Raw genomic sequence first — 22,572 nt, 5'->3', positions numbered from 1 at the left:
TTTAATAGTAAAATTTAAGAAAATACCGAACCTATGCATATTTTCACTTAAAATTTTGCAACATTAAGGAAAAATTTAACTTTAGATTTATAATGCAATTAAACAAAAACGAGTTGAAATTTGCATTTTGCTCTCGTTAAAAATGTATTTTGTGTTTTAATTTGATTTGAAGACCAAACTAATTACTTCTAAAATCCACAGCAATAATGTTGCGTACAATTTAATTTGAAACTAACAATCAAAATCTAGACACTAACTAACTGCTGCCATAACTAACAAGCGTAGAAAAAAAAAACACGTATATCCAAAGCAACAACTAAAAAAACGACGCATAAACCCGACTAAACTAAACTAAACTAAAAAAAAAACGGCAATTTCGTATTAATTTTATTTGCACATACATTTTGCCGCGTGCTCATAAAAATTTACATAGAAACCAACACCAAAACAAGCAGCAGCAACAACAGCAACAACAACAACTACAACAACAACAACTACAACAACAACTGCTGAATGGCAACAAGGGGTACAAGAAGAGGTCCCCGGTTAACTGCTGACCCAGCCGAGCCTACGACTTTAGGTTAGTATCTCTCCATCTCCTTATTGCAAGAAAAAAGACAACTAGCAAAGTTCTAGTCGGGCATGCTCGACTAGCAAATACGCTAAAGCTGGAATTAATAACTTTAGCATTCTAGCTAGCTTATATTTTTTATTTAAATCTCGTTCTCCTTTCGACTTATTGGTTCTCGTCGGGCATGCTCGACTAGCAGATATGCTAATATATAATAATATGTACTTTAGCTAACCTGTATTTTGTTTTAAAAACAAGTTTCTCTTGCACCGAGAGCATAGAACACACAGCATATTTTCCAGCTGTAGTTCTGGTAGACTTCAAGTGCCAAGGCTTGGCCCTCGCTGGGTCGACCCCACATGGAGGCTGTTTGTGTGCCGAGGGTATATGCCAAAAATTTGTGCCTTTCGTCTTTGCATTCTCGTTTAACATTATGGCGCGTACGCTCTTTTGCTGCTTTATCGTTTATTTTTATTTTTATTTTTTTTTTCTCATCTTATTTTTGCCATTTTACTCGCCGCTCGTTTCCTTTGTTTGTTGCTGGCCTGCGCTTCATTTTGCTTATCCTTTTGCCCGGCTGCTGATCAAATAGGCATCATTTGCCTGCCAGGCAGAAACAGAAGCAGAAGCAGCGGCAGAGGCAGCGGCAAAAAAGGTCGACGGCAATTTCAAATGACAGTCGCTTGATGACTGTGTTGACATGATATAGGTCTAGGAGGGGGAGCAGGAGGAGGAGGAGGGGGTGCAGGCGAACTGGGCCGGAAGCAGGAAACAGCATCTCTATAAAGTTAACTAGGTGCATGTGCGCGCGCGTGTGTGTGTGTGTGTGTGTGTGTGTGTGTGTGTGTCAGCTATATTAACCCGATTTTTGACGTCAATTAAAGACGCGACACGCGGCTGAAATTTAATTTTTTATCGTGTGCAAGTGTGTGTGTGCATGAGTGTGTGTGTGTGTGTTTTGCGCCATATTTCTTGGGGTCGACAGCGACTTCCGGTCACATTTTCTTGGCCTTTGCCATTGCCTATTTTTAGGCGCCGTAAGTAATTGAAATGAAAAACGGACGTAAGCTGAGCGCGAGAGAGTGAGAGAGGGAGAGAGGGAGAGAGAGTGTGTGTGTGGGAGTGTGGGTGTGTGTGTGTGTGTGTGACGTGCTGGCTAAGTCGTGTCTGTGTCGTGACTGGCAGCTCGTTTAACCCCACGTGCTCAACGCTGCTCGCACACACACACACAACCACACACACACACACAACCACCCACACATACACACACACACACTCTCAGACACCGGGGCAACATTACGAGCATTGTGCGGAATTTATTGAATTTTTATTGGATTTCTCTTGCATAGCCGCAGCCGCAGCAGCAACTCGTGCGCCAAGCTGGCTGCTCTGGCTGCCTCGTTAGGCGTGGCATAATTCATTATGTTGAATCACCCAACCAGCCTCCATCCCCCCCTACTCCCAACCCTCCTCCCTCCCCCCCTCACACCCATTCAGCCTGGCTTGGCGTGCTTTGCATATTAATATGCATTCCTGTGGTTTCAATTTATGATTTAAAGCGACTTTCAGCGCGCCTGTTGCCCAATCACAACAACTTTTTCATTGAAGATTTTTCAACGCATTTTCACAACACACACACACACACACACGCACACACACACACTTAGTTTTGGGTGCGCAGCTAGTGATTAGCCAAATGTGCAAATTTTTTGAACGCAATTATTACGCTGCAAAGATCAAAAACGTACGCTCAACCCGTGACCCTTGACCCATAAGTTTAAGTTTTGCTTTGGGCCACAAAATTGTTGTCGAATGCTTTTTAAAGCCATCTTATGCTAGCCAAAGTCTTTTGCTACAACTCATTAGGAGCCCATTTTTCAGGTTTTCAACTGTTTTTGACAGCTGATTTCTGGTTTTGAAAGTTATTTGGTAAAAACTTATTTCTTGAAACTTTGACTTACATTATAAAATATTTAATGAAAACTTTTAAATATAATTTTTTTGGCTTGTTCTTGGAGTTGGGGCAATTTAATTGTTGCCATGAGACATATAAAATTTCAGCCCATATCCTAAAAATATTCCAAGTTTAAGTAAGTAAGAATTAAATACAAGTCATATGTAGGAATATTTTACAGGTCATACAAGGTTAAGGCTGAAAAAGTCTTAAGAAAAGGATTCTTTTTGGAATCAAGATAGTTCTCAAGAAAATATATAAAAAATTTTATAATATATAAACAAACTTTCAAGCCTGGAATAATTGTAACCCAAAGAGAGTGTGCAGTTATCCAACACTTGCGAGTTATCCAACACTTAATTAAGTTTTAGAATCCAGACACTTCTCAAGAAAATAAATGGAAAACTTTATAAAAAATAAAGAATCTTTTCTATTAATAGTTGATTTCTCTTCAAGCCTGGATTATTTTTAACCCAAAGAGAGTGTGCGAAATTGTTGACTCCTATACTTTCCGAGTTATCCAACACTTAATTAAGTTTTAGAAACTTCTTAATTAAAAGTTTCAAGCCTGGACGATTTTTAACCCAAAGAGAGTGTGCAGTTATCCAACACTTGCGAGTTATCCAACACTTATTAAAGTTTAAGCATCCAGACAGTTCTCAAGAAAGTAAATAGAAAACTTTCTGAAAAATAAACAATCCTCTATCAATAGTTGGTTTTTCCCAAGCATCGATTATATGAAACCAGTGCGAAATTGTTGACACGTATACTTTGCGAGTTATCCAACACTTACTCTAAATCAATTACAACATTTATTTAACTTACACTACACAGCACTTTATCAAATCATTATTCATGCACGTTCCGTGCTGTGCGTTCTTTATATATTTTCCAGCTTTTGCTTAAAGTTTTCCATCAAAGTTTTCAATATCGTCGCCTGCGCTGCGTTGCGTTGCGGTTGCGTAAGGGATGCTGTTGCCGCCGCCCCCTACCCCCCCTTCCCCCAAGGAGCTCGCCCAGCAAACGTTTAATATTCACGCTTGAGCGCACTTTCAGCGAACGTGGCGGGGCGGGGCGGGCTAAAGCTGGAGGGGGGTTGGGGATTCGGAGATGGCAGCGGGCGGAACTGTGTAACTGACTGAGCCCTAGGAAAATGTGTGAACTGTTTGACGCTTATCTATGCTTCTGCTTTTGACCAAATTTTATTGCCTCTTTCCAGGCCAAGCGTTTCGTTCCGTTATATTTCCATTCCACGACCCGAAAATTATCTGTCCAGAGGGGTCAGACGGCAGAGGGGCAGGGGCAGGGGCAGAGGGGATGGGCATGTATACATATGTAAAAGGGCAACTTGTGTAACAGCTGTTATTATTAACACTGGTTCAAAGCCACGACGGTTCGAACCCGGAACCACAGCTCTTATGAACCGAATCAAACGAAGCAAAGGGTAAAAGAACCAAATGAACCTATGCCAGAACCAAAGTATATGAACCAAGGCTTGAATCTAGAACTATATGGTTGAATTCCCGTTCATGAACCGGTTCGTACTGTGAACCGAACACTTTATCTAAAATTATAGCATTGATTGAAGATTATGATGTCTATTTCCCTGCTTTAGATATGTGAAAACTTGGCTATAAAAAGGGTTCTAACCATGGCTGCAAGCTAAATACAAGCTGAACCGGTTCAAACGAGAAATTTCAATATATTGTTAACTATTAAATGTTATTTGGTTCGAACTTAATGAGAGCGTGTTATTGGTTCGAATCAAACATTTTATCTGAAATTACAGCCTTGATTAAAAGTATATTTCCCTGTTTTGAAATGTGAATACTTGGCTATAAAAAGGACCTCAACACAGAAGAGCCAAGACTGCAAGCTAGATACAAGCTGAACCGGCTCAAACACGAAATTCCTAACTATAAAACATAGCTTGAACCACTCAAAAGGCGAGTCACTGGTTCGAACTCAACTAACGAGCATTTTGTTGGTGGACTTGCAGCAATTGTTATGCAACACACGCGAGCAATTAGCTGGAATATGGCCGTAAACTGGGCTGGCGGGCTAATCATATTAATCATACGCCATGTTGTGCTCATAAAAGTTGCCGCCAACCAAACCGAACGCTTTAAATGCAATTGGAAATGACGCTTGTTAACACAGCCGGACAAGCGTCGGGCCAATCTGGCAATCCGGCAATCTGGCCATCTGACAGCCGTCCGACTGTCCGGCTGTCCGGCTTGTCGACTGGGTCCTGCCAGGACGTGGTTGCACAATTGCAAGTGTCTTGGCTTTGACTTGTTTCTGACGTGCTTCGGGCATTCGTGATTTCAGCTGCCGGCGCTTCAAACTATCATTCAACTTTTATGTGAACATTTGCACGGTCAGTGTGTATGTGTGTGTGTGTGTGTGTGTGTGTATCCTACGGCCAGTCGTGCCATATAGTCAGTCAGAGTCAGTTCCAGTTGTGCCATCAGCGGAAGTGCTCGTCGCCATTTTTAGTGCACTTCTTGAAAGTGCGCACATTTCCGTTTGGCATCAATGATTCGCCTCCACCCACTGGCCGGCCGGGCACACAGCCCCACGGACACGCCCAGCGCTCGATTTCCTCATCAGCGCAGCTATCCCCCCTCTCTCTCTCTCTTTTTCTCTCTCTTCTTCTGTTGCTTGTTGTTTTTGTATACCCTGTAGCCGCAAAATGTGCCTGTTGGGGTATTTTATAGTCGAGTAAAAGTTGCACTACGTGATTTTATGGTCTATATTCTTGATCAGCTTAGTATCTTGATGAAATGTGGACTCCAACTCCTGCTTGGTCGAAAATTAATCAATATATGAGAATCTTTCGATTGAACCCTTTTTTCTTCCATTTCGAGTTGATGGCCCTAGAAGCTAGCACTCCCTCGCTTTAGTTATTATATTATTCTATTTGGTATAATAATAAATCACGTAAATAAAATAAATAAATAAATTCTTCAATTACCTATCTGGAGACAGTCTTCAACTCCTTATGTCTTCTTCCTCCTTACCTTACAAATTTCCTCCCACAGCCATAGACAAGTTTTCTAGGCATCTGTATTCTGCAGGGTATCTGCTAGTCTTGCGCTTTTCACGCCAGGCTGGAAGTAGCTCTCTTCTAAAACCTCAACTCCTTACCTTACAAATTTCCTCAAACTCCGATAGACAAATTATTTAGTCATCTGTTTATTATAGGATATCTGATAGTCGTGCTTTGTCTCTCCAGCTAGAAGTAGCTTTCTTTTATGTGGCCATTTGATGCTTGTGGCTGTTGTGTTGGCTTTTTACTTTTGCTGATTTTAATTTTGGTAAAAGTTGTCACATTTGATTTTCAGCAATTGTTTGGTTTTATGCCTCGTTCGCCTCGTTCGCAGTTCTTGTGTCTTAACTTAACTTACTTCGCTTTGGCCATTTTGTTCGCCCTCCTCGTTTTTTATTGCCGCCCTTTTATGTGGTGCCAGGCCCAGACCCTAATGGCATTCTGTACGGTCTCTCTAGCACAGATTGGCCAACGTCTCGGCCCTTTGCCTGGCCTGTTGCTTGCGAGTGGAAAATTGCGGTTGAAAATGTGATGTAACCGGAAGAGCTTCTAACTGGATTAAACTTTGGGTCTGTGTGTGTGTGTGAAAAGTAGAAATAAGAAAAGTTGCAAGTGCGAATTGAAGAAATTGGCAAAAAGTGCCCACCTGAGTTGGGGAAAATGGGCTGAAGAAAATGAATTAGAATCTCGGTTTTTCATTTCTGGAAGAAGGTCTCTTTACATTCTTCCATCTACTTTCTTGTCTACTTTTAACTACTTCTTAGCTGCTTTTTCCAAGAGCCTTGTTTTCTTTTCTGGATTGAAGTAATTTTTAGCTGTACCTGAGCTGTGGAAAATGAGCTGAAGAAAAGGCAGGCTTTTCTTTCCTGGAAGAAGGTCCCTTTGGCAGCTGTCCTTATATATATTTTCTTTCCATTTGATTCTCGTTTACTTTTCACTACTTTTTAGCTGCTTTTTCCAAGAGTCTAAGTTCAAGCAATATTAGCTGTAATCCCCTAATCAATATTATTCTGTGCTAGGTTTTCTTTTCTGGAAGCCTTTGAATTCATTTTTTTCTCCATTCACTTCCATTTTCTTAAATATTTTCTGCTCGCATTGACTTTATTCTTCAGCTTAGCTGCTTTAAAAGCTTTCTTAACTTTACCCAAGGAACAATAAAAAGAAGCTCAACACATAAACGAAATTCTAATCAATATATGCTGCATTTATCTATCTCGCACTTTCCCAACGAATTTTCTTGTCTACTTGTCAGGGTATACTTATTTCTATCCACCTACTTCCCTTCCATATGCGACTCAAGATATGATCTTACAATTTAAAAAATTTAAATTAATATATATAAATAAATATATATATAAATATATTCATAAATATATTCGAACTCTGAACTTCATGTTAAATGTCTTCAAAATAAACACAAAAGAAAAACTAAGAAAAAATTCAAATTATTTCTAGTAGCTTAAGCTTAAATCTTGCTTTAACTTACAAATAATATTGCTTTATCTCGGCTAACAAGACAAGTCCGAATAATATACACATTAATCGTTATGGAAAAGCCAGGTGCTTTTCTACCTTTCAACTAATTCGGATGGCATTCCGCTTGGTTTGCACCAAGTCGTATCGACTAAATTGCAATTTGGACGCTCATTTGGCGCTCTCTATAAATAAATGATTTGCTTTTGAACTATTTTCAGAGCGCTTAATCGGGGATAATTTACTTAGTGCTTTGTGTTCTTTGCCCTTGTGGGATTTGTTCCTTTTAGCCTCGCTTTAGCGTTAATTAAATGCAATTTACGTTGCACTTGGCCCCGGGGCGGCGATTTGACTAAGCCAACTTAATAAGTTATTCATGCTTAGTTAAGGCTCAACTCTGCCTGGACATGGATTTAAGGCAACAAAAGTGCGGCTCACTTTATTCTCAGTCAACTGATTATATAACCAAAATGTTGCCTCCCTACCTTTTTCTAGCCCACCCTCGCTCTGAGTCTCTGCCTGGCTGTCTGTCTGTCTGTCTGTCGTGTAGCATTGCCGCCTGGCTGCATTTTGTACATGTACTTGGGCTGCATGTTGTACAGCCACGGCGAGGACGACACGCTGAGAGTGCACATGCTGTGACAGCAGCGCCAACAAGAATCACAAAAAATAAGCTAGAAAAAAAATATATATAAAAATAACGAGACGTTCCTTAAATACTCTAAGGAGCTCGGAAAATATAAATCGGTTGGGTAAAAACAGTCTTTAAATAGATTGAAGTGGTCCTGATTTAAAGAAGATGGTGGGAATTGTAAAGAGAAATAATAAGTAAAGTTGCTGGCTCGAATTCCAGGCTAGAAACCTTTTATATAGAAACGAATTTAAGCATAACAAGCTGGGAGATATGTATCTTTTGGGTACAAATACTCCATAAATAGATTGAATTGGGGCTGATTTAAACAAGGCGATTCCTAATCGTAAAAATAGTTAAAATGTGAAGTTGCTGGTTCGAATTCCAGGCTAGAAGCCTCTTATGTAGAATAGAATGTAAACATTGCTTAAATACCCTAAGAAGCTGGGTAAAAATACTTTTTTAAAATATTAAAATGAGCCTGATTTATACACATAATTCATAATAAGTGAAGTTGCTGGTTCGAATTCCAGGCTAGAAGCCTCATATATAGAAAGAATGTAAGCATAACAAGCCGTTGCTTAAATTAATTAGGCGTGATTTAATCAAGATAATGGGAATTGTAAAGAGAACCAATAAGTGAAGTTGCTGGTTCAAATCCCAGGCAAGATACTTCCTATATCTTACTTAAAGCTCAACTTAAATCTTAAATCTGCAGCATTAAATATATAGTGTATATATATTCATATGTACATAAATATATATAGCTGATTCGTGATTGACTGATTGACTGATTGACTGATTGATCATCAACGCACAGCCCAAAACTATAGAGTTGGGGAGCTAGATATGTCGCAGAAGCGAACATCTGTGAAAAAACGAAACTCTATCTGGAAAATTTCACTCGTAAGAGTGAAAAATAGGTGAAACGCAGTTGCATGAAACATTTGTATGGATTTTTTTCGGTCACTTTATCATCTCTCAAGTTTTTGGGTGTAAAATGAGCGTGAAGAGCATTTAAATGTTACCCAAGTAGGAGTAGAAGGAAGGAGAAGAAGTGGAAAGCTGAAAGCTAAGACTTAAGAACTGAGCTTGACTCGGTCAAAGCCGATTAACGACTATTCGATAAACAAACAGGATCTAGATATGCATATTTCCTGTATATATACCGCTTCGAATCCTTATAGAAGCTCCCCATTGTTTTGTATTGAAAGGAGAAAGTGAAATTTGAACTTTTTGTTTTGAAAAGGCGAAAAACGTAGCGAAAATTGTAGCGACATTTTGACGCGCTTTCAAGCGAAATGAACATGAAAATGTTTGCGACTATTTTATGTGTTATATACATATACAATTGTGTGTGTGTGTGTGTTAGTGTGTGTGTGTGTGTGTGTGTGTCGACAACAAAGCCAATAAAATGTTGTAACCTCGAAAAGTTCAATTTTCGTATACATTAACATTGAGATGTGCCTGACAATTTTTCAGCTCAGTTCAGTTTCAGGCGCACAAATTATGCCGTCGCACAACACTGGCCGCACCCACACACACACACACACACAAGCTCCGTTGGGTTTTCAAGGATGTTTATGCCCAACCTTCACTCCCCTCCCCTCCCGTCCCCTCCCCCCGCCAGGCGACCCCCCTTCAACATGTACGCTTTTGCCCGTAATGCGTGCCGTGCCGTGCCGCCTCGCCAGCGACTTTTATCTAAAAGCGCACTTAGCCCAAGTAGGCCAAGTAGATTACGGCCAAAGAGCTGCTCCCGTTCACCCCATACATGTATGTATATATGTATGTATATATATCTAACATATATATCTTTGTATGTGTGTAGCATTTTTGCGGGGGCTGTATCATTAGAAACAACAATTAGGTTGAAAAATGATTTAATTTTAGTCATGCAGGATTTGTTCTTAACGATTCTTGAATGAAGAATGAAAGATAAGAGATATGAGATATATAATGTATGAGATAGAGGATTTTCTATGTAGGACATAGAACATAAACCTTATCTAATATATAAGATATATGATAGACATATACAAAATGTGAGTTGTATGATATATATCGGAGACAAGATATAAAATAGAACGTGTATGGGACATGACATGAATAATCAAGACATAAGAGAGAGAGAGAGGGAGAGAGAGGGAGAGAGAGAGGGGGATAGAGAGAAAGAGTGAGCTGTGAGCCAACAGAACTTATGAATAAAATATTTATAAACAAAGCAAGAACAAAGCCGAGTGCCTCACTTGAATTAATGAGAATCGCATAGAAGGGCGATATAAAAATATGAAATCCTTTCCACTTGCTTGTTTTGCGTTTGTATATAAAAAGGAATACGATTGATTAGAAATGGAAACAGATTTAAAAGATGCATAAAATATAATTGTTAAGGAAATAGAATACTCTATTTAATCTTTAAAGTCACGACCTTCCCCCCGCCTAATTTTCCACTTAACAAACCATATTCTAACTTTCTGAAAACTGAAACAAATTTCTTCTACCCACATTTGCGTCTTTAACTTGGGAACTTTTGAAGATATCTGGGTTGATAAACTAAGGACTCTTGAGCTGAGTATTTAGTCCCTGTGCTTAGATAACTTTATAGACAATGCAGCTGCCTGCAATGATTTAATGATATAAACAGCAAACACTTGAGCAAATTGCGCATGTAAACAGCATGGGTAAAATCGCTTCCAAGTGGGTTAAGCAACAAGGGGGAGGGGGGGGGGGGTATGCCGGGTGCTAGACCCTGAAAAGTGATTAAAAAACAAGAAGAAAAACTTGTTGTAGAAACGGAAGCAGCCGCGTTGACAGCGCTTTGTCCTTGGGAAAAGGTTTTGCCAGGCGGGCGGAATGGAGAAGGGGGGGGGGGGTTGGTGGGGTAGAGCCGAAAAAAGCCTTTTTGGCGCAATAACGGTACAAGCGTTACAGTTTTTCATTATAGAAACCGTAATTGGAAAAGTGTTTTGGGGCCGATGCCACTCGATGCTTTTAGCTCAAATGTCAGACAATGCAGAGGGGCGTGGCAGGATACAGGGGAGGGGGGGGGGGGGGGTAAGCTAGGCAATATGTTGTCCGATTTGTTGGCTTTGGAAGGGGTCAAGGGGCGGGGTCGGGGGCGGGAGCTCGGGGGCGGGAGCTCGGGCTTAGCTAAAGAATTGGGGCCGGTCTGCCGAAGCGCAGCTGCTTGAGCTTATTTGGGCACAAAGGACGCGTCGCGCAGGACAAAGCTGAGGCCGGGACCCGAGAAAGAGGAGCGGCTGAGGGAGTGCTTGGAGCGGGAGCAGGAGGAGGAGGAGCAGAAGGAGGAGGGGTGGCAGCTGCCGGCGCACAATTTGTCCTCAACGTTGCAATCGCTTTGCTTGTGTTTGCCTTTGTCTAATTGTTAACCATTTTTTGTCTCACTCCAACACTGCGTGTATGTGTGTGTGTGTGTGTGTGTGTATTTTGTTGCATTGTTTGATTGTGACACGCCTCAGCATTGTGCCTGTGTGTGTGCAGCCAAGCAAAATAACATTTGTCTAATGAAAGGCGCCAGTCTCTAGGCTAGTTCTCTCTCTGTCTCTCTCTTCCTCCCTCTCTCATTCCATCCCTCCCTCTGTCTCTCTCTTGCTCCCTCTCTGTTCACGCCTGTCTATTTTAAGCATATTATGTATTATTTTATTATTATTATTATTGCCAGTGTCGGGCAGACGTTTCCTGCCTTGAAATGCGCATCCATCAAAATGTTTGCAGGCCACAAAAACAATTGCATAATAGACTTGACAAAAGTGCCGCATCTGTGGGCAATGCGACAAACATATACTCTATCTTTTCTATAAATTTAAAATTTATGTAAAATGTAGTCTGACTTACATATTCTTGATTAGGTTGATGAGCTAAGGCGTTCTAGCCATGTTCGCCTGTTCCTCTTTTGGTCCATTTGTGTAAACGCGTTTATCTCGAAGACTTTAAAAGCTAAAGACTTGAAATTTGAAATGTATATATTCTTGGATGAAATACTCAAAATGGGCTTGATATTTTCTTTCGATATTTTTATTCACTTGTAAAATATCGCTAAAAATCGATTTGGGGATATGGTTTTTCGAGCAAAACTCGAGGAATATAAGAGATAGATATATCAAATCTGGTATGTAGGTTCTTGTATTTGTTCTCATGTACACAGATTAAGAATATTTTACTTTTTCGGATAACTTTCAACATTACGTTCTAGTCATGTTCTCCTGCTCCGCTTTCTATCCATCTGTGTGAACGCATTTATCTCGAAAACTTCAAAAGCTAGAGAATTGAAATTTTGTATAAATATTCTAGTATGTCATACGCGGAAAGGCTTCAACATTTCTTTTCGATATCTCTCCACCTAATCGATAAAAATCGATTTGCAAATATGGTTTTTCGAGCAAAACTCGAGGAATATAAGAGCTAGATACATTCAACTTGGAATGTAGGTATATTATATGGTATATAGAATATTTATCTCTGCCGAATGTGAGAAAGTATTCATTTTTAGTAGAGTCTTGGGACTTGAGTCTTGGTACTTGGTATATACACAATTTCCCATGCCCAAGTTGATGCCTCGAATTTAACTTGGCATGCTACTTAAATATCAACAAAATCTTATTTAACTTCATCATACTATCTCATACAGCTCATAGACACATACCTAACATTTCCCCAAGCTCAGCAATTTAGAGCATTGCAATGCTTCACACACATACCTGCCAAACCACAAGCCATACACAACGGTAATTAATCCTGGGCATGCCGAAAATAGACCTTCTTGCTTTTGTCCTTTCCAGCTCGTACTTCAGCAATTTCGAGCCAGCTCTCAAATCAATGTCCTGCAACATGCTTTGATTTGATATATTTCGATTCAATTATTGCAAAACTAGTTTGCGGTTAATTGCAACACGTGAACATAACTCCGGCAGTTGCATTGACAAAATGTTGCATTCAACAAAATGATGCAAATTGCTGGTTTTGATGCAGCTGCAAAACGATTTGTGATTTACTCCAGCCACTGGCCACAAATATTGCAATTATAAGTGGGCGGCAAAAAGGGCAGCCAGTGCACGAAATACACACAGACACACACATATATTCACACACGCACACACACATAAGGCAACAACGATGTGGTTTCAATTGGGAAGCGCACAAAAGTATGCTACAACAATTTCGCACGGCTCTGTTAATTGGAAACTGTGTGCGCGTGTGTGTCAGTGTGTGTGTGTATGTGTGCGAATTTGTAAAACCAATAAACAGAAACACACACACATAAACAAACACACATATTCACATGGATAACAAGCTCTGCAGCTGATGCACAGCAGCTCGCACGGAGCCCAGCCGCATTAGCTGCAGTTGAGCGAGTGTCAAGGTGAGGCCAGGTGCGGCCAGGTGCGACGCAGCCAGGCAGAAAACAGCCAACAACTAGCGAACAGCAAGCGAGCAGCAAGCGGCAACAGCTGGCTAAGCTGCTGCACTCGTTTTGGACCCTCATATCTGGCTATTGGCATCTGGCCAAATCACGTAATCAGCGACTTGTTTATGGCGCATGTGCCAACAGGAATGGGCCCAATATTTGCAGCAATATATTAAGGGAAAAAAAACACTCAAACAATAGCTGCTCGACAAGCAGATACCCTGTAGCCAGCCGCGAGCTGCCGTAGCATACGTTCGCTTCTCGTAACTACTGTCCGAAATATTAAAACTATTTATATTTTGCCTTATGTAAGTTTTGTATGTATGTAAAAAATCATAAGCTTAGAATTTATATTAATCGATTTCAGGAAAACGATATAAACTATCGATAAATTGATAGGATTTGGATTTATATTTATTTATATTTATACAAGATTTTAAACATTAGAGGTTCTTTCTCCAAATATCTCGAAACTGCCCAAAAAATAAGCTCCTATAGTTCTTACATATATATAAGAACATATGTAAAGAATCGATATTAATCGATTTCATTAAAATGACACGTGTTATCGGTAATCGATAAACGAGGTTCAGCGCTTGTTAGGAGAATATATATTAAAAACTTCAAGCTTCTAGCTCGAATAACCTTAAAAATGTGTTTACAAAATAACTGGAAATCGATATTTATCGATTTTTCAAAAGAGAAAAACGTACTCCACCTACAAAATGCGAGCAACTAGAATGCAAATAGAGTTAAATTTAGCTCCTCGTCCGGCTCAAGAATATATTCAATTTTTCTAGCGTCGCATAAATGGGCACAAAACCAACCGACCCGCTTTTCAGCCGTTTTCAATGTGTACAGGGTATAATTAATTTCAATTAGCGTCAATTTGCTGAACGCCCCATTTGAGACACACGGCAATTTGCAATGCTTTTCGGTACAAATCAAATAAAATTTTTCATAAATCGAATTTAAAACAATTCCAATTAAATTTGATTTATCAAATTTGAGACGCACATGCCACGCCCCCCCCCCCGCCCAGAGGAGCAGAGGGATTGCTCACGCCTTTGCGCGTTGAGGTCCTGCGTCCTCCGGGAACCGCGCATTTTATTTGCATTCGTTTAGTTCTTTGTCCTTTGCTGTTGTTGGCGTTTTTTTTTTTTTGTAACATTTGCTTTTGTCACACTTTGGGGGCGTGGCAGTCCCCAAGGCCGACAACAAACTGTTAATGGCCATATGAGCAATCGTGGTAATTAAGCACGGAGAACTTTATGCCATCTAAACTGTCAGTAAACAAACTGATTGTCAACTAGATTGTAAAGGGCAGGGAATCTAGTTAACTGCAATTTACATTTAAAGGGAAGAACTTGGAAAATTAGATATAGAAATTGGATGTGAGAAAAAGTCAAAGGAGTAAAATATATGAACATAAACATATTATACTTAATGTGGAAAGGTCGCCAGATCCAGCATAAAATATATAAACTAAACTCGAGCCAACAAAAAACTATATACATATGTATAAATATATTTATGTATATATACTAGCGGGTATACCCATGCCTTCCCCGTGGAAAGATCTCAAAGATCTTTCAAAAAGTACCCGTTATTATCCTAAATAGACATGGGTAGAAATTTCCCAACCCCATAACTCGGTCAAATCTCATCCGATTTTCACAAGGTTTGACTTTTTGGTGATGATTTGGCCTCTAGATAAATTTGGTATCAAAATGTGGCAACATTCTTTTTGGTCGAAATTCATATGAAAATGGTTTCCTCAAATATCCTATATAGACATAGGTCATAATTTCCCACACCCATAACTCGGTCAAATCTTATCCGATTTTCATAAGGTATGGCTTTTTGTTCAAGGTTTGGCCTTTGGTATATAATTATTTGAAGTAAAACTCGGGAACATGCTAAATATACGAAAGATATCTAGCTTTATATAAATCTTTCCCTTCGTTTACGCGGCTGCGACCCCTGAGCTTGGTCTGAGTGTGTTAAGGCTTGTTTCTTGTTCTATTGTACATTCTCTTAAATTAATCAAAAGTCTCTAATCTAAGACTTAAATCTATCTATGGAGCAATAAATGGTTATATAGTGTGTAGCACACGGAATAGTTTTCGAAGCTTAACTTTGTTTATCGTTGCTTTCATGGCTGTCGCGCTTTCAATTAAATTGCAATTTGCGTTGATATAAAAATGCAATTGACGTAATTGCAACTATGTGTGTGTGTGTGTGTGTGGGTGTTTTTCTCTGCATGTGTGTGTGTGCTTGGGTCGGTTTCTATTGGTTCTATTGGGTGGGCACTTCTGACATTTTTAAATGCACTCAAATGGCAACTGAACATGAAACGGCAATCAGCATAATTTTAACGATAAATGCAGTTAAAGTTAATTGCATGTAAAAACGTCGGCGTTGACAGCAAACCATAGGTAATTAGAAACAAATATTTATGCAGATATATCTGCATATATCTATCTTCGGGGTGCACAGATAACATTTACAAATAGGCAATAATACTTGTTTAAAAATTGTCGAGGGGTTAAAAAGCGAAATACGTGACTTTTTACGTGAATTAAACAATTAATTTAATTTATTAATTTAGCAGAAAATAATTAGATTTTCTTCCCTTCTGTCTCGATCCCTCGACTTTGGAATCAGATCAAAATTTTGAAAATAATTTTTTTTGGACTTATGCGAACCGGTTTTAAAGTGGTTCATCCGTTTAGCTCAGAGTTTACCGGATATATTAAGCTAAAATAAAAGATATCTGTTAGATTCGAACCAGCACGTGGGCTCATATCAATGGAAAACTAGGCTAACGAACCGGATCTTAGTACGAGGTGTTGGTACGAATCGTGAACCGAAAATAAATAAAGTTGAAGAAATTAATTGTAAACGTTAAAATTGAATGCTTTAAACCAACCTTTAAACCAAAATTGAACGTTTTAAACGAACCGGTTCGTAAGTGGTTCAGAGTCAACAACTCAGAATCTATTGGCTACCTTCAGCTGAAATGTATTATGTCGATTAGTTTCAAGCCAAAACGTGGATTCCTAGCTGTCGAAAATCCGGTTGAAGAACCGAGCCTTAGTTGGAGTCAATGATACGAACCGCGAACCGGAAATATTTTTGGCTTGCAGACATGGCTGGAACTTTGTTATAAATAAAGTTGCAAAACGTATCAAATTAATAAAAACTGTTAAAATGTAACGTTTCCAAACATATGTGAACCGGTTCGTAACTGGTTCATCCTTATAAGTTGAGAGTTTACAGGATATATTGGGTAAAAATTTAAAATGCCTATTATTTTCGTACCAAAACATGGATTCCTAACTGTGGAAAACAATTCCAATGAACCGAACCTTAGTTCGAGGAATTGGTACGAACCGTGAACCGAATATTTTTCGGACCTTAAATTTGAGAAAAGTTAAAAAATAAAGGTCACGAAATTAACCAATTAATTAAAACTGTTAAAATGTAAAGTTTCAAACCAAAAGCGAACCGGTTCGCAAGTGGTTCAGCGTCATAACTCAGAATCTACTGGCTATATTCAGCTGAAATTTGAAATGTGTAATACTGGAATAAAGATTAATTAAACCTCTTTTGTCTTAAGCCAATAGCTTGGCTTGTTCTTGAGAAATGTAACTAAAATACTTACACAAATTTCTCCAATTATCCAAGTAGTCTATTTTCCTAATTTTAATAGCTCGTCATGTTTTACACAAATTTAAATTGTAAAAACTTTTCAGGCTTGTTGGACAAATTTTTTTAAGTAAACTTTTTATTCAAAATTTTAAAATGCAGCGTCTGTCGAGGACCAGATCGCTGTTGCGTGCAGAGTGTAGACTTCTGGTTGTACGGGCCGTGCGGGCCGCTTGCTCGGAGTCGGCGGAGCCGGATAAGTTGCCGGATATCAAACATACGGGCATATTTATAAACAATGAGTGGGAAGATAGCTGTTCGGGTAAAACGTTTTGCACGATAAACCCGGCCACCGAGGATTCGCTGGGGACAGTTGAAAGGGGCGGCGAGGAGGACATAGATCATGCCGTGGCAGCGGCCCAGAAGGCATTTCAAGCGGGCTCGTCCTGGCGTCGCATGGATGCCTCGGACCGGGGTCGTCTGCTCTACCGGCTGGCGGATCTAATCGAACGCGACCGGGTGCATCTGGCCAGCCTGGAGTCCGTGAACACGGGCAAACCCTATGCCGTAACGATCAATGTGGATCTGCCGCTGACTATCAAGAATCTGCGCTATTTTGCCGGTTGGGCGGACAAGATTCAGGGCAAGACGATACCCGCGGATGGTAAATTCCTCTGTTACACACGGCACGAGCCCGTCGGCGTCTGTGGCCAGATCATACCCTGGAACTTTCCGCTGCTGATGCTTGCCTGGAAATTCGGACCCGCTCTGGCCGCGGGCAATACACTTATACTGAAGCCGGCCGAGCAGACGCCTCTGACGGCGCTTTACGTCGCCGAACTGGTTAGGGAAGCCGGCTTTCCGCCGGGTGTTGTCAACATTGTGCCCGGCTATGGGGATATTGGGGCCTATCTGGCCCAACATTGCGGTGTCGACAAGATCGCCTTTACGGGCTCCACGGAGGTGGGCAAAGAGATCAAGGTGACAGCGGGTCAGACCAATCTGAAGCGTGTGACCCTCGAGCTGGGTGGCAAGTCGCCCCTGATTGTCCTAAATGATGCCGACATGAATTATGCCGTGGAGATGTCGCACTTCGGACTCTTCTTCAACATGGGTCAGTGCTGTTGTGCCGCGTCGCGCACTTTCGTGCAGGATGAGATCTACGACGAGTTCGTGTGCCGCAGTGTGGAACGCGCCAAGAAACGCAAATTGGGTAACCCCTTCGACGAGGACACCGAACAGGGTCCACAGATTAGCGAGAAACAAATGAATCGAATCTTGGAGTACATTGAAACGGGCAAGGACGAAGGAGCCGAGCTCCTGACGGGCGGCAAGCGTGCCAAAGGCCCGGGCTACTACATAGAACCGACTGTGTTCGCCGATGTCGAGGACGACATGACCATTGCTCGCGAGGAGATCTTCGGACCCGTTCAGCAGATTTTGCGTTTCGAGGAACTGGACGAGGTGGTCGAGCGTGCCAACGACTCGGCCTACGGCCTGGCCGCCGGGGTATTCACCAAGGATCTGGACAAGGCCAACTACATTGTGAATGGCCTGCGAGCTGGCACCGTTTGGGTCAACACATACAATGAGCTGGGCGCCCAGACGCCCTTCGGTGGCTACCGAATGTCCGGACATGGACGCGAAAACGGCGAGTATGCGCTCCGCAACTATACGGAGATCAAGAGCGTTATTGTCAGACTGAGGGAGAAGCAATCCTCCTCCTGCTGTTCAGAGACCAGAGATGTTGAATATTGATTGAGTAATTGAGCGTATTGAGGCTTTCAGAAATTGGAAATATGAAGAGATTTCTTGTGTAAATATCGCATTTTTTTTTGCAGATGCGATTTATAATTTATGAATAAAGTTTTACTTGGTCTTTATTATTATGAATGAGCGTTTTTTTAAGGGGCTTACAGCAAGGATTTCTAACAAAAAGAATGTCTAATAATTTTATTGTTTTATGAGGAAAGCCTTGATTGCGAAGCCTGTTTGGATAGAAGACTGTATCAATGCCATAATCCAGAGCTTTGTTACACAGAAAACTCTTAAGAAAAAGGCTGCCTATAGAGAACTAGCTTAATTAGAGGTCTTTCAGAAATTGGACATATGAAGAGATTTCTTGTGTAATTATCGCAGTTATTTTCGCCAAATGCGATTTATAATTTATGAATAAAGTTTTACTTGGTCATTATTATTATTTATGAGCGTTTTTTTAAGGGGCTTGCAGCTAGGATTACCGGTTTTGATGGTAGCAGAAGGAAAAGTTGCTGGTTCAACTCACAATGTTTTTTGAGAAAAGCTTCGATTGCGAAGCCTGTTTGGATAGAAGACTGTATCAATGCCATAATCCAAAGCTTTACAGGCTGCTTTTATAGAACTAGCTTAATACGAGGAAAGTTTCTGGTTCAAATCCTAAAGTGTTATGCGAAAAGCTTTGATTGCGTAGCCTGTTTGGATTGAAGACTGGCTGCTTTTATAGAACTAGCTTAATTAGAGCTCCTTCGCAAGTATTGTTACCGAGTATTAAAACTTTTATGGCTCACTTTTCTGTTAATTCCATTTAAATAGAAAATGATATGCCAATCTATTTAAAAACACTTAAGACTACAACGTAGAGCATTTAGTTATTAGCAACAAAGCTGGGGCTTAAATGTTGATTAAAGTTTTCCATGCAATTTCACACTTTATGTGCACTTTTCCCCATGGTAATTGTGTTATGTAATATGAAAAGAGGCTGCAAAAGAGGCCAAAAACTTTGTCTGTCTCTTGGGCACTCGACTGGGCTCGTAGATTTTATTAATTATGAAATGGCTTCAATCTATTCTCAGTATATAAGCTATGTATACGAAGAGAAGCTGACAACTTTTTACTTCTTCTGCAAGTTGGCTTAATTTGAATATTTGTAACTTGTATATCCAGTTTATAATGTAATTGAAAGAAAAGTGTGTTATATTGTGCATGTAACAAACATCTCTGACGCCAAAAAGTGTATATATATTCTTGAGCAGGACGATAAGCTGAGTAGCTTTGCCTTTCTGTTTGTGGAATTACACTGATGCCAGAGACTAAGATAGCTAGAGAATATAACAATCTCCTTTAATATACACAAAACAAATGTATATTTTTTTGCAATAATTTCCTATATTCCCCAACTCCAAGATGAATATAGATTTTTAGCGAAAAATATTGAGGTCTAATGCTATAGAGTTACCGTTGTCTGTGGTTTGAACTAGCACCCTCTCATTAAATACACACAAAACAAACGTATATTTTTCTCGATTATGTCCCTTATTCCCTAACTACACATTGAATGTAGATTTTCAGCAAAAAATGTTCAGGTTTAATGCTATATAGGTACCATATTCTGGGATTTGAACCAGCACCCTCTCGTTCAGTATGCAAAAAACTATATGCATTTCGGTAAATTTTCTTATTACCCAATTTAACTTTGAATATCGATTTTCAGCGATAAATATTAATTTTCAATACTATATCAAAATACGCTTCTGAGGTTTGAACCAGCACTCTTTCGTTTAATATACATTAAGCAAGAGTATATGTTTTTCAGTCATTTTTCCTGTTTCGCTATTACACTAAGAATATCGATAAATATCGATTTTTCAGAAATATTTGGTAAATAACAATTTACTGTTGTCAAAATTTTTGCTATAACAAAATTAATATTAAGGATAAGAACTAATAAGCTGCTGACAGGGTATCTGCTAGTCGGACACTCTCGACTGATGCTTGATGCCTTTGCTGCAATTGAATATTTTGACTTCAAGGAAAATAACGTAACTTTTCTCATTTGCAGATGTGCGCGCTGTGCCACACGTGGAATAACAAATTGAAGCTGCCTCGCTGCACGCCACGCCCACAACGACGAACACAAAGTGCTGCAACTAGAAGTGGTAAAAGAAGAAGAAGACGACAACATTTTATACGACAAAACCGAACAACTTTAGTGATATGGAACTGTGCATAGCAACAAAGTCAAAAGTAGCTCAAAGTTCAATGCATGAAAGCAACTATCAAAATAATAATTATAACAACAACAACAATAACAGCAGCAGCAATAAGAAGAAGAGCAGCAGCAGCAGCAAAAGCCACAAAAGATGCCACCAAAATCGAATGAATACTCAATTGAATACTCAGCTATTCAGCCACAAATGCCACATGCAACACAGAGATCGAGACCACCTGAAAAAGCAACAACAAAACCAACGAACAAATTCACAAAATAGCAATAAACACAACAGCAGCAACAAATTACACAACAACAACAACAACAATTGCTATCCACCTTGCCACAAAATTTATCAACTGCTGCCGCTGCTGTTGCTGCTGCCGCTTGCTGTGGCGTCTCCGGGCAGCGGCAGCAGCCGGCGCGACGCTCTGCTCGCCTACTACAAGCGCGCCCAGCTCCGGGAGAGTTTGAGCTTTGGCGTTCCGGAGTTTCAGCTGCGCGAGGCGAATGGCTTCGATTTTGATGAGCTGTCGCCCGTGGGCAGCGTTGTATCCGCGCTGAGTAATGCGGAGCGTTTGCGCAAGCGCAGCGCCTCAACAACAACAACAACAACAACCACAACAACAGCGCAACACACAACATCAACAGCTGCGGCGGCAGCTGCAACAACAGCGCCCGCAACACCAACAGCTGCAATAACAGCAACAGCATCCACAGCTGGCAGCAAAAAGCCAGAAAAATGCGAGCCCAAGGTGCTGGAGACTCTGCCCGATGAGCCGGTAAGTTATATTTATTTTTCTGTTACCCTTAAGCAAATAAAAGCCACTCACACTAACATTCTGGCCGTTAGCAGCACTCTAATTGGTGTGACTTAACAGTCTGTTAAGGCTTTGCTAAGTTCCCGCTGAATCTATCTCTCATTTGAGATATCTTTAAAAATGATCTCACATTAACATTCTGCCTGTTAACAGCACTCTAATGAAAGTCACTTAACAGTCTGTTAACTCCAAGTTGCTAAGTTCCTGCTGAATCTTTTGATATATCTTTAAAACTGACCACACATTAACATTCTGGTGGTAAACAGCACTCTGATGAGAGTCACTTAGCAGTCTGTTAACACTATGCTAATATCCTGCTGAATCTTTTCATATATATTTATAAAATGAGCCCCACATTAACATTCTGGCTGTCTAATAAGAATCACTTAACACTCTGTTAATGCTATGCTAAGATCCTGCTTAAAATTTTGGTGTATCTATAAATATAACCTGACAATAACATTCTGGCTGTTAACAGCACTCTAATAAGAGTCGCCTAACAGTCTGTTAATGCTAATTTAAGATCCTGACATTAACATTCCGGCTGTTTACAGAAATCTAACAGGATCCACTTAAAAACCTATTATTTCTATGCTAAGTTCCTTTTAAATCTATTGACATAACTATAAAAATAAACCTTCCCGATTTGGAGTATGTTCTTTTTATATCGCATTGAAAATTCGTTAAAAGGGCAGGCAACTGGTTGAACATATAATATTCCATATTGTTTTCTGTTATAACTGTATTTGGCACAAGTCTGAAACAATCTATTAATTATCTGAATTCCGTTTTGTTGTTATTGCTATCGCCCACTTGGCCTGTTCCCAATTGGGGTTTTGTCTGTGAGAAAAATTGCAGCTTGCAATCGACCCAAAGCGGGCAATTAGCATGAATTTTTAAAACTGCTAACTTGACAGTTGACAAAATGCTCGACGGTCGGAAATGTCACGGGGCGTGCCGGAAGGCGGGCGCCTTTTTTCGGTGTCTAATCAATAAAATTGCTGAGACCGGCAATCCCTCCAAC

General features: G+C 40.1%; 2 protein-coding genes across 7 annotated transcripts in view; both read left to right on the top strand.

Annotated features, from left to right (window-relative positions):
- Window positions 1-22,572, top strand: part of smog — a 42,419-nt gene that overhangs the window by 1,623 nt on the left and 18,224 nt on the right. For all 6 annotated transcript variants that reach the window (XM_064690378.1, XM_064690377.1, XM_064690376.1 and 3 more), the window contains exons 2-3: window positions 202-580; window positions 20,578-21,509. In XM_064690378.1, coding sequence (XP_064546448.1) covers window positions 20,733-21,509 — 777 coding nt within the window. In that variant the 5' untranslated portion in view covers window positions 202-580; window positions 20,578-20,732. The remainder of the gene's footprint in view (window positions 1-201; window positions 581-20,577; window positions 21,510-22,572) is intronic.
- On the top strand, window positions 16,846-18,653 carry LOC135434044 (aldehyde dehydrogenase, mitochondrial-like). The gene has a single exon (XM_064690397.1). The coding sequence runs from the start codon at window positions 16,917-16,919 to the stop codon at window positions 18,516-18,518; it is 1,602 nt and encodes a 533-aa protein (XP_064546467.1). The 5' UTR covers window positions 16,846-16,916; the 3' UTR covers window positions 18,519-18,653.

Source organism: Drosophila montana, unplaced genomic scaffold (assembly GCF_035044405.1).
Source record: "Drosophila montana isolate Dmon_TW-CO22-7 unplaced genomic scaffold, ASM3504440v1 contig_3257_1, whole genome shotgun sequence".
Lineage (NCBI taxonomy): Eukaryota > Metazoa > Arthropoda > Insecta > Diptera > Drosophilidae > Drosophila > Drosophila montana.
This window is presented reverse-complemented; position numbering and strand designations above follow the sequence as displayed.